General features: G+C 44.4%; 1 protein-coding gene across 15 annotated transcripts in view; it reads right to left on the reverse strand.

Moving 5' to 3' along the window:
• Positions 1-257: 257 nt before the first annotated feature.
• Positions 258-13,125, reverse strand: part of TNNT3 (troponin T3, fast skeletal type) — a 42,083-nt gene continuing 29,215 nt past the window's right edge. For 14 of the 15 annotated variants that reach the window (XM_053394035.1, XM_053393996.1, XM_053394015.1 and 11 more), the window contains 9 exons: positions 13,016-13,040; positions 11,343-11,388; positions 10,968-11,084; positions 10,143-10,220; positions 9,681-9,794; positions 9,017-9,126; positions 7,281-7,371; positions 6,117-6,157; positions 258-648 (listed from right to left, as the gene is read on the reverse strand). In XM_053394035.1, the coding sequence (XP_053250010.1) occupies positions 600-648; positions 6,117-6,157; positions 7,281-7,371; positions 9,017-9,126; positions 9,681-9,794; positions 10,143-10,220; positions 10,968-11,084; positions 11,343-11,388; positions 13,016-13,040 (671 nt within the window). In that variant the 3' untranslated portion in view covers positions 258-599. Of the gene's footprint in view, positions 649-3,273; positions 3,315-6,116; positions 6,158-7,280; positions 7,372-9,016; positions 9,127-9,680; positions 9,795-10,142; positions 10,221-10,967; positions 11,085-11,342; positions 11,389-13,015; positions 13,041-13,125 lie in introns of all 15 variants that reach the window. The other variant, XM_053393962.1, reaches the window with a different exon arrangement.

Here is a 13,125-nt window from a genome sequence, read left to right on the forward strand (position 1 = left end):
TCGACTACAACTTCCATCATCCCTAGCCTCACTTGTTGAGCCTGGCAGTGTTGCGGAGTCCAGAAACATCTGGAAGGTCTCAGGTTCCCCACTACTGTTGTAGCCTTTGCTGGGTGTAAATTGGCACACATTTCATTGTCTGTGGCTGAATTCTACCAACCCTCTGGGCCAATAAACATTCTGGTCCCAGGAGGGGGGCGGGCTGCATTCTAAGACAATCACAGAATGGAAGTAAATGAAGACGCTAGTCAGGAGTGTATGGCTGAAGTACATTATCGGTCACACTTTATTTACAAAAGCAAGTGATTCATACACTGCAATCTACTGGGCAGTCAGTGTAGGGCTGGGATTGGGAAAATAAAAGGACACACACAGCAGGTCGTAGGAGGTGTCAGCAGGAAGTCATCTCCGTTCCAGGGCGCTGGCTCTGGAAGATGTGGGAGCCCTTGAAATAAGCAGTAGGCAACCCAGGCTGATGTTGCAACTATGGTTTTGCTCAGGCGAGGGAACGGAATTTGTGTTTAAAGAGGAAAGGGGAGGCCAGCGATCTTTAGCCATGCCACCGCTGAAGATTCTGCCTGCAGGCACCTTCCAGAACTTTACTTCCAGCGCCCTCCAACTTTGCCCTTGGCTCCGGCCTTCTTGCTGCTGTAATACAGATAGGAGAAAAACACGTCAGCGCGCCAGTCCCAGACACATCCTTTACCAACCCTTCGGTGGGTGAGTCGCTCAACATTTCTCGTCACCAGAACAGGCCAGATCCGATGTCACTTTAACTGGGTGCATCAGCATTAAAGTGCATGAAACACAGTTCCAGGTTGTTACGTTTTATCATTGAAACAAGGAGTGGCCAGCTGACCATCTATGGGTATGAGCTGGCCTCAGAAGCAAATTTACCTCACCCCATGTGGTAAAAAAAAGTGACAACAGGCCCCCAGTTTCAGATTTTCCAGAAATGAAAATTGCATTACACCTCTCTGGATTTCATACATTGCTAAGCACATGTAGCCCACAGCTGTAAAGCCCTTTTAGCTAGGTAGTGCCAGGTTTATTATGTAGCCAGGGGACTTATGACAGGGCAATGCTGACAGTAAAATACACTTCCAGCTCCTGGACCACTGTGTCGCAAAAAAGTGGTCCCCGGGAATGCAGAAGTTACCCATTCTTGACTTAAACCATTAATGATAACAATGTGCAGAAATGGATTGAAACGGTGCATCATGCTTACTACTTATTTGATGAACCATGGCTGTTCACTTTTTCTTCAGAATTGCAAATGCCTTTAATCTTTACTGGAACTATTCACCTATTCTCTCTCCAGCCCCCCCCCCCCCAGGATCCAGGAAACAAGGAGATAGTCCCAAAGTTCTCCTGTGGTGGTTCAAATGATTTCCAAATTCCTTTATTTTGCAAGCAGATAAAATAGCACTCAAAACATGCGCAGCACTTACCTTTCTGCCATGAGCTAGGTCTAGTTCCAGGTGAGTGAGTTAGTCTAGTGTTAGAGTCTCCGCACTGTGGCAACAGCAGATCCCTCTTGCAATGCTTGTTCATTGCTTACTCCTGACCTCCCCATGCACATCCTGATAAGGCTCCTTCCTGAAATTACTAGGCAGTTTGCACACTATTTATAGCTGGATGGTACTGCAAGTTGCCCAGCAAACTATCCTGGATTAGCAGCCTGGGACTGCCTGGAATAAAGGTTCCTTAGGAAAACTCCAGTACTGACTCATCCATGGAAGGTATTCAGATGCAACAGCAACAAGGAGTATCTTTTGAATGCTTACATGGCTGCTACCAAGACCAGTGGATTTGTTCAGCAGTAGGTTCACCTATGGGAGGATCTGCCACAGTGACATACATGCATATACACACAGAGAAGACAGAGTGCATACTTTACCTGTCAGTTAATGCAGGTGGACACTCTATTCTGAAATTAAACCTTATACATGAGAGACAAGGGGCTGCCAAGTGCTTTCTCAGACAATAGAGACTGGCATCCTATCGCTGACATCTCCACCTGCACTGCCCATATAGCAAACATGGCTTATGAGGATGATGGCACTGCATTGTTGCAGCAGGTCTTGTTAGGAGTGCTGCTTTGCAAAAGCTTCAGACCAGCTCAAGAACTTCTGGATCCATCTCAATGGCTGTTCTGTTGCCATTGTTATCACTGGGTCCCAATTTATACTGAAATACAGCATGAAGCCCTGAGCACTTTGCTTCAGAGTTTTCAAATATTCCTTTTATTTTTTTAAAAAAGTGTTCTGATTTAACAATAAAGAGCCACTTCTTACTTTAGAATGCCACACCTTCCAAAGCAAATTATTTTAAAGTTCAATTCATCTTTGAAATCTGGACCACAAGTCCGCTCAAATGGAATATGCTGCTGATACTTTTATTATCTTGTCTGAAATTGACATTGTTTATTCATTAATATGAGATGCTTCAGCATGAGGCATGTGGCACCAGCACTTAATACTTGTTTTTTTATCATTTGGAATGACACAGATTGACTTCAGACAAACTAAAATCTGTACTTAATTCCATTCTGCATAAGGAGACATGCCGTTTTGGCTATTTTCCTTTCCTCAGTGTATACTGAGCTTAATGGATCAATGGCCTGAATCTATGTAAGGCCGCTTCCTATCTTCATCCTGTGTTCCAATATAGACTTATGTATGAAGAACAAGCAAGCACAGAGTTACTCCTTTCTTCCTCTCTTCCCCCAACTACCCATTCCCAATCTTTGACAACTTCCCCTCCCAGTGGCCTTCATCTCTGATGCATTCGGTTTCTTAGTGGACACATGCAACAAAGAAGACACTGAACAAAACAAGCAGGAAGGGATTTGAATTAGGTAGGAGGAAGGGGAATTTTTAAAGGGTCAGGTGACCAGTTCAAAAGAACCCATTAGTGGCCCATGGTGTCCATGTGGTACCGGCAAACGTGGATGAGATTAGTGTTATTACATCCTGTTCCTTGCAATATCAGAAAGCACAAAGGAACTGCAGCACAGCCCCAGGTGAGCTTTGCTGAGATTGCGGGAAAAGGGGTGGGTTCTTTCGCATGGTAAGATTCACTTCAGTTTCGCCAATCTTTACTATAGGGAAGGGAGAGGGGTGGAAGTTGTCATTCCTGCTTCTCCCCCTCTCCCCAATCCCCCTCGCAGCAGAAAAGAAGGGCAGCAAGACTGAAGTGACCGCTGACAAGCGTTGAGAGCGGATTTTTCTGTACTTTGGGCTGGGAGAGGGAGACAAGGAGGTTACTCACTGCTTCTGGGCCTGATCAATCCGGTTCCTGAGGGTGGTGATCTGCAAACAACATACGTGACGAGGTTTTTAAAAGTGATCTCGCTTCCCATAGTGGAGGGAAGGTGGGTGGTTGTTACCTGGCAGCAGGGCTGCTGCATGTAGATAGGGTGGGATCCTAAAGTCTTCCCTTTGGGATGAAAAGCTGAGAGACAAAGACATGGCTAACCGGCAGTAAACTTCCCAGAAAAGTTGTTAAATGTTTATAACGGCACCCCAGTGAGCAAGAAATGCTGTTAAAGTGTTTATCCAGGTTTATTTCAAGGAACCTGGTTACATTATGGCTAGTCAAATCATGGCAGGAAGATCAAAAATGACCTTTCTTGGGAACTCTGGAGAGTTTGAAAGCTTTTATTTTAATACAGGCATTATGATGCTGTTCCTGAAGTGAGCTGTCTATGTATACGTTATGTTATCCCCTTTTCCCCTGCCCATCTTCACAGCTCAGTTGCAGCCTCTTTCCCAGCCCATAAACATTGCTGGAGATTTACCAGCCAGTTAGCAAACATTGATTTGGAACACAGAGAATGACCTGTGTTGAAGAGGAGCTGGAAATGGACGGACTCCAAAGCTGGAAGTTTAACCAGTTCAGTTTGCTCAGCTTAACTCTGACGCTTCTCCTGGGAGCTGCCACATTGGAAGCACAAAGCCCACATCAGCCTCCACCCTGCAGGACTCAAAAGAACCTTTAAAAGGAGGGAGGAGAAACTAAGGTGCTCCCATAAGCTTATGGCAATGGAAGTTTTCCTATGCATAAATGAAATGATAAAAACTGCCAATGTCAATTGTAGGAAGCCACCTGCTACATAACAAAGACTGTGACATCCCCTTCATGTTACCACAGCAGCAGCACAACTGCTTCCACATGGTAAGAAAGGCAATGGCTGGGACATATCATGGAACATATGATTGGCTACAAACATTACTGTGCTACAACATGGAAAGAAGCCAATGCACAGAAAAAGGCTATTATGCTCCTCTGCCACATGTGAGGCTGTCCCACAGAAATGTACACACACAAATCTGAGTCCTGTGCATCCAAACCAGATGCACCACTTGTCATCAAGTAATCCACTTGATGCTATGCGCCACATTGTTAGCCAAAGTAAGAGCTCCCAAAGGGTAAAGGAAGGAAATATCAGAAATAGGCATCAACCACAGACCTTTGAAATCAGCTCCCAGGCTCTGATAATTTCTGTGGTTGTCTCATTTTTTATTGGAGGGGTGCTATGTTTTGAGTTGTGACAGAAGTCAGGGAGGGGGAATTATAATTAATTGTGTGCTTGGTTAATGAGCCTTTCCTATAATTCCAGTTACTCTGGTTGCCATGTGGCATAGGTTCCTCGGCCCCTAAGAAATAAGGTGAGAAAACCAGACAATTGTCCTATTAGACCCTGGCAAATTCAGCATAGTTAAAATTCTTCATTAGCCATATTTATATTATTCTCAGGAGTCCTTGAATAGGTCACCCAGCAATATTATTTCTTGTCCTTTGAAATACACTTTAAACCAATGCAAGAGTTCACGTTTCATCCTTGTCCACCATTTTGGATTTTGTTGTCCACCATCTTGGATTTCCATGGCAAGCAGAAGCAAAGAGACTCTAACACCAGAAGCAACGGAACGACATGAAAAGGAAAAACTTGGTCACCGGATATACTTACTTTGCAGGCAAAATCTGCCTTGTGGAACTCCCTAATGGCTCTTGGATTGCCCTCTTAAACCAGGTATTTGTTAAGGAACCAACTTCACTTTGCTCATCAGCCTAGACTTACCTTCAATGCTAAACCTGCAGTAAGCTGAAGACAGCAGGCATGGCACTCAATCTCCTGGGAAGAACAGAATCGGCAAGCTACAGGCAAGCACTGAACAGCAACTTGGCTTGCTGTTGCTCTAACAAGAATGGTTTCTTTCCATTCTTCCTTACTTTTGTGCTAATTTTCTCTTTTCTTTTGTATGAATTTTGTCCTGCTGCCTTGCTTATTTCCCTTCTATTATAGACTCGCCTACCTGCCCCTGCCCCCTACCTAGTTCCTGTGTTAAAAACAATTGTCCCTTTTCTATTTCTAATTGAAGCATTAAAATGTCGTAAGAACTATCTTGCTGGATCAAGATCAAGCTCCACCCTATCCAACATGCTGTTCCCATCAGGAGCCAGAGAGATGCCACTGGGAAGCTCCCAAGCAGAGCAAGGCGAGGATGGCCACCCCGCATTAAACTTGTCTCTCTGGCTCTGCACACAGTCACAGTTCTGGATTCTCTGTAGGACATGGGCAAACTTATAAGAATCTCCCTAACCAGCCACTGCTTCTCACCGGTCTCCCCATGGAATACACCCCATGGATTAATCTGAGGACTGCAGCTCAGATCCTATAGAAATAATTCTATTGAAAGAGGCTGACATCCTATTTCTGTGGTTGCGTTCTATGAAGCCTGAGATAACCACCGGATTCAATAATTCTCTGCCGATCCTTCATTCCCAGTCCCCCTGTTTTGCTGCCATCATCCAGTCAACCTACAAGGTGCCTGAATCCAGAGGTCCGGAGGCACAACCACTATATTTTGCAATGTGTGACCCTGCACCTGTATTCATCCGCTTAACCTGCTCTGAGAGTGAATGGAAGGAAAGAACAGCGCCATGTCCAATGCTCAGCTTCTTGCTCTCTGTGCCAGGAACTGAGTGCCAGCCTCTTGTCCTGCGTGAACCTGGAGCACCCGGACTCTGGGCATGCAGGAGGCTCATGCACGCAAAACAGCCTTTTTTTTTTGCTGCTTTTGTCATGTGGGCAAACTCTTTGTACTTACAACTTGGACAGTGCCTCCACCCTGCAACGTAGTGATAAAATCTAAGAGAGATCGAGATAATTATATTGGCTTTGGGGTACTTCTCAAATCCAGGTGTTTGCAGTATGTACTCAGAAAGAGGTAAATAGTCCTGAGCAACACATTAAAAACCTCTGCTTTATATCGTGTCTTGTAAGCAAAATGCAAAGGATCGCATTAACATTCTAGCACAAGGCAAATGCTTAAACAGGGAGTCCATCAACAGATACCTTATTCTTATATACCATCAAAGAACAGAGTCCAAGCATGATGGGGCAGATTTTGCACATCGGTCAAGTTCCGTCCTCCCCCAGCACAACTAGTTGTCCTCTCTAGGCTTCAGCTCACGTATATGTATAAGGAGGGTACCACCTGTACAGTGTGCATAGGCCTGGCAACGTGCGATTGGACTGCAGGTTCTTTAGCTTTTTGCACACTAGATTTTGCACAAATACAGAGTGATTTCTCTTTTATCACATGGCAGGAGAGCAGGGGCTATGCTCACAGTTCGTAGAGAAATTTGGGATATTTCCATGTTCCCATCCAGTGTGATTATTCACACACACACGGGTTTGTTTTTCAAAATAAAAAATATGGCAGGTGTCATGTAGGGTTAGGAAGACAAAAGAAGACATGTTGCTGGTTTCTCTGTCTACATGAGTACAAGTGAGGGAGGTGACATGATCCATGGGTGAAAGAAGCAGGTGACATCAGAACAGAGTTCAGCATTAGAATACCCCTCGATATTTCAATCCAGTGCTGAAAAGTGCTGACAGACCTATAGAGATAATAGGGTACCTCTCTTGGTTTCTGTGATGGAAAATAAAACCATGAAATTAGTCATTCTACTCTTCAAGGCACTTTATGATGGAGACAGGTAAATTCATGGGTTGGGCTAAAAACACTTTTCATGCTCTCCTTCCAGGCACATCATGAAGGCATAAGTTCTCTTCTCCTGCTAGAAAACCAAAAGCCACTCTGGGCGAATAGTTTCAGAGTCAAATGAAATGTAAATCCCATTGATAAGCCTTCAGAGTGGTATTTTAAGGTCCACACACTACGCTTCTCCCAGGAGAATTGCAACCCTTTTCCACTTAGGCATTGAACGTAAGCAGAATGATAACCAAGATCTCATTTTCTACTCACATCATATTTCTGTCTCTTGATCTTCTCTAAATACTCATACTTCTCCGTTTCCAGCTGATATAACCAGTCCCACATCTCCTTGGCTTTTTCCCTGTGAATTGAGGAGGAGGAGGAGGAGGAGGAGGAGGACAAGAAGAAGAAGAAGAAGAAGAAGAAGAAGAAGAAGAAGAAGAAGAAGAAGAAGAAGAAAGGGGATAACAGTTAAAGTTCCCATAGCACATCTTCCGTAGATATGAAATATGAAATACTTTATTGTCACTTGTACAACTTGTATACGGTGAGATTACACAGATCCCAAAGAACTAGTAGCCATAAGGCAAAGTTTTATGCAGCACACTAGCTGGTGCTGTTGGGAGTTGTAGTCCAAAACATTTAGAGAGCACCAGGTTGGCAAAGGTTTATACAAATATGGCACTTTTGAGATTTTATTAACCTGTAGGTACCCCTGCCCGTACGGGCCAGTCGTGTCCGACTCTAGGGTTGTGCGCCCATCTCACTTAAGAGGCCGGGGGCCAGCGCTGTCCGGAGACACTTCCGGGTCACGTGGCCAGCGTGACAAAGCTGCATCTGGTGAGCCAGCGCAGCACACGGAAACGCCGTTTACCTTCCTGCTAGTAAGCGGTCCCTATTTATCTACTTGCACCCGGGGGTGCTTTTGAACTGCTAGGTTGGCAGGCGCTGGGACCAAGCAACGGGAGCGCACCCCGCCACGGGGATTCAAACCGCCGACCTAACGATCGGCAAGTCCTAGGCGCTGAGGTTTTACCCACAGCGCCACCCGCGTCCCTTATTAACCTGTAGTAGTTCACATAAACTAAAAGAACAAAACTAGGACAACAATGATATGCTTGAGCAATACTACAAGCACGGGTTATTAAAGGGTGTTTATATCAATAGGAAAATAATAGGGCGTGGGTGGTGCTGTGGTCTAAATTACTGAGCCTCTTCGGCTTGCCGATCAGAAGGTTGGTGGTTTGAATCCGTGTGACAGGGTGAGCTCCTGTTGCTCTGTCCCAGCTCCTGCCAACCTAGCAGTTCGAAGCACACCAGTGCAAGTAGATAAATATGTACCACTGTGGCGGGAAGGTAAATGGCATTTCCATGTGCCCTGGCTTCCGTCACGGTGTTCTGTTATGCCAAAAGTGGTTTAGTCATGCTGGCCACATGGCCCAGAAAGCTGTCTGTGGACAAACGCCAGCTCCCTTGGCCTGAAGTGAGATGAGCGCCGCACCCCATAGTTGCCTTTGAGTGGACTTAACCGTCTGGGGTCCTTTACCTGCCTTTACCTTCAATAGGAGTGTACAATCGGGGTGGCCAGTCCCATTTTGGAACCCATGGCCAAAGGGTAAAAATAAGGTGCTACCAACCCTGGTCGCCCCCTTGCTTTTCTGGGTTCTGACGCCAGGGCTGCCCCCACCATGGGAGATCTCGCCATAATCCGGAAGCTTAAAATGCCCTCCCTGGTAGCTGTATGAACATTATTAGCATTCAGGAGGAATTTAAAAGCGTTCCTTTTCCTTTTGACAACCTTGCAATTATGGACTGTGCAGGCATGTGACTGTTTCTAGATGTTCGTAATGTATTTCAATATTTATTTTATATTAACTGAATTTAATTGAATTGTTTTAGTCCTTGGTTGTTTGCTGAGCTCTTTTGCAAGGAAGGACAGGATCAAAACTGAACGAATGAATGATAAATACACTTGACTCCTTCCATTTCATACAACTCCATTTTACCTCAGCTTGTCCTCACTAAGATGGTCAATGTTTAGAGGTTTGCGCCTCTCTGCCAGGACCTTCTTCTTCAACTCTCTTGCAGTTTGTTTCTTTCCTCTCTTTTGATCGGCCTGTGGGGGAAAAAACCCAAACACTTTCAATATATCACAGGATGCATGTAGGTAGGAATCCCTGTGTCCTTCTTGCCCAGTTCTGCCTCCAGCTCTGGCCTTTGCTCGTGACTAACTCCTGGATTGATTCTTGATCCTGCCTCCTGGTTTGACCTCCAGTTCTGGTTTGCTCTTTGGTCTTGACTAGTGGCTGCAGGCCCAGTATCAGCCCCTGGCACTGTGGGGCACTGTGGGGCAAGTGCTGGGGCCCATGCCAAGGCCTTAGGACCCAGTGGGGCTGATGTCAAGCAAAACTAAGTTGCTGGCATTTGTACAGGAGAAAACCAAAGCCCAAATGTCTCTGCGCGGATCCTGAAGCTCCCTTGGCTTCCCTTGAAAGCAGAAGAGCTTTTCAGAGCTCTTGCCAATGTGTGGTTAGAGAATTCCTAGCAACTGATGAGACCCACCCATGAGATACAGGGAACACTTAACCAGAGGGTTTTTCAGATGAGTGTCGTTACGCTTGTGTGCCATATGCCACATTTTAATTCCCTCAAGTCAAGCAGTGGCTGTACCTTAGCCAAATAGCTGCTGTATGTGGCACCCATGGAGGACAGAGCCTTCTTCTTCTTCATGTCATCCTCAGCCCTTCTCTTGGCATCTTCCTCCTCTCTTCTTGCCTTCTCCTCCTACAAAGGGACAAGAGGAAAATAGCCAACATCATGCTTGGGGATCATAAGTGCAGAACAAGGAGTTTGGGGAATGGCCATGGTAGATTGTGGGATGGAGCCAAAAGGAGACCAGCTGCAGTAGACTGCAGAATGGAGCAAAAAGTATTGGAATAACTCTGCCAGAAGAAGTCTCTTGATTGCTCTGTCTCTCTATGCCCTTTTAAAATGTGGGGGTTTTGGGGGGAGGGGGTTATTGGGTTGTTATTTTGTGGTTTTATATCTTGATTTTATTCTGTCAACCACCTTGAGACCTCCGGGTATAGGATTCAATAAGCAACAACAACAATAACAACAACAACAACTCACAGCAAGCCTGGCCTGACGCTCCTTTTCCTTTTCAGCCCGGATTCTTTGCTGTTCAGCCCTTTCCGCTCTACGTTTCTCCTGTTCATTTCATGCAAAAGAAGAGGAAGCAATTAGATCTTTCATTGTGACTCTTTATGTACTGTTGGCTGGAACAACATGTACTGTTGGCTGGAACAACATTTGACAGAATAAACTTCCCTCAGAGTGAAACAGTCCAAACTGGTTCAACAGTGATCCCATACAGATAGCCAAAATATCCCTAGAGGAGGTCCCTCCACCTAGGGTCTGCATTAGGCACAGGGGTGTGGTAAAATTGTTGTATGTCTTCTAAAACACTTGTATTTAAGCTGATCAAAGGATAAAGCAGTACCTCTGCTGCAGACGACAGTAGAGACTACAATGCCCATTTGGATTGTGGATTTTATGTCATGTGTTGTTTTTTTCAGATGAGAAAATAGCATAAGGATCAAATTCCCCCTCACTCAAAATAACAATAATGTTATTAGAAGATCATTTGGATGGTATCCCTTCCGCCTAAACAAAAAGGTGCAATTATACTTAGATAAAAAAGTGTTAGTTCTTAAAAATTCACTCCTTTGTGTTACAGAGTAGGGATGGTTCATTGGGTTATACTCAAGGCTAGCCTCACTGAAATCAATAGACTTAAATAAGTAATGTTAATTAATTTCAATGGTTCTACTCTCAGTTGGATGTAACCATTAAGTATTGTGTCTCTATTAAAACTAAATTGTGGGACTCTTGAGCAGCAGTACACTGTCCTCTTGGAGAATAAATTATTGTGGAGACCACACCAGTGAGACTTACAATTCTTTCTTTAAGGGCTAGGATTTCCTCTTCTTCCTTCTTCCGAGCTTCAAAGTGGCTATCAATCAAGGCTTGAAGCTCAATCAAGTCTTTGTTCTGCCTCTTCTTTTGGATGTCCTGGAGTAAGAAAAAGAAGATGGAATGATGGCTATGATGCAAACAGTGACAATGGAACGATTTGGATTATTTGGGTTTTCCCACTCAAAGGATCCTTCCACATCTTCATTAATTAAAACCCCAAACACTCAATTTCCTCTCAGGATTAGGAATATGTTTTTAGGATTGAGGCAAAGGTCCTGTTTTTAACCCTCTTGTCTGAAATATAATGAAAATTTACAGGAGTCAATAGTGTTGAAAGGAGCCAACAATACTTACATCAAAGTCTACTTTCTCCCCCTCTGGGATTTTAGGAGCAGTCAGCCTTTGGAGAAAGAGAAAGTAAGGCATATAAACATCAAAGGTAAACATTCCAAGGAGAGGTATGCTATTTGAAAGAACTATTCAGAAGAAAATGTAACTGAAATTAAGGTTGTATGAACACTAATTGGGAAAGCTTAAGTACAATGACAGCTTAGAGCTGAGATGTCAAACTTAAAAATGTTGACGGACCAATTTCACCTCCTAACAGATGTCCAACGGCAGCACTCTCAAATATTTCTGGGCTACAAAATGTCAGTTCCACCTGAGTTCAACAGCAAGTGATCTACTGCATTTCAATTATAAGTTACCGGTAAGTTGAAAATACAGTATTGTTCCTTCAGATCTGATAAAATATCTATCCTTTAAAGATTGCAGCATAAATACAATAATCATGACATATTTGGACTTTTTTGGTCTACTAAGAGTGCTGGCACCATAGAGATGTTCATGGATCAGTTTGGATGAAGTATGACAGAGATGCTGCAGGCTGGATTCGAGATCCCAAAAAGGCTACATTAAGCCCTTAATCATTATGTTGGACACTCCTGCTTTACAGAATAGTTGATTTGCTGTGTCAATCTTTGTATGCAACAGAGAAATACTAGTTTTTCCATATGTAAACACATGCTACTATAAACCAGCTAGTATCTAAGCCAGGGTAGGGAACCTGTGGCCCTCCTGATACTGCTGAACCACAACTCCCATCATCCCTGGGTGGCAATGATGGAAGTTCAACAACATCTGAAGGGCCACTGGTCCACAGCCACCACTCTTAAGAAATCACCGACTTCATCTCAGTCAAAGGTCATCTTCTTTTTTAATGCATGCCACTCATTCCCTAGCCCCAATACTCACATTCTTAATATGCATTGATGGCATTGCCACTAATGTACATAACACCACAATCCCTCTCTAACTCCCACTGCTCCATGTCCCCTTTTTATCCCTTGCCTGTGTTGTCCTCCTTACCTTCTTCCAGGCCTCGATACACCTGGAATATCCTTCCTTCTCTGTCCTTCCACCCTTCTCCCTCTCCTCCTTTCAATCCCTTCTCAAAGTCTGTCTTTACCATAAATGTTTTCCTGGACCAGTGCACACTACTTTGCACTGTACATGACTAGTTAATCCCCAAGTACCCCATCAGCACCACCATCACAGTTTCTTTATCTAACTCTGGCTTTCTTTCTCTTCCTTCTTCATTCCATGCCACTCCAGACAGGAACTGTGGCACTATACCCCGTTGAGGGCATAGCACACAGTTGGTAACAGAAGAGTGGCTTTGGACATTCTAAATTAGGGTAGAGAACCTATGGTCCTCCAGATGTTGCTGACTTCTGTCCGTGCTGTGCCAGCTGGAGCTGATGAGAGCTGAGTCCAACAACAGCTGATGGGCCACAGGGTCCCCATGTTCTAAATAAGTGCAACCAGTTGGATGCACATTTCTGCATTCAGTTGGCAGAACTTCACTGCCATATTCCAAGGAGATCTTCACATTTCATCACGAGGGGAAGAGAAGTTCAGCCAGCTAAATACGAAAGTCACTGCACATCTGGTTGAAGCCACCTTCAAGTTTTAACATGATTATTTAGAACCAGCGGTATTTTCAATATCTGGAAGTGCACACTTACGGTGGTACAACTCTGGGCTTCTTCTCTAAATAGAGCAATCCAGGAAGAAAAGAGAAAGCAAGGAAAGGAAAGATGGAGAAAGACAATATTAGAACAACAATATATCCTAG

The sequence above is a fragment of the Podarcis raffonei genome, chromosome 1, assembly GCF_027172205.1.
Source record: "Podarcis raffonei isolate rPodRaf1 chromosome 1, rPodRaf1.pri, whole genome shotgun sequence".
Classification (NCBI taxonomy): domain Eukaryota; kingdom Metazoa; phylum Chordata; class Lepidosauria; order Squamata; family Lacertidae; genus Podarcis; species Podarcis raffonei.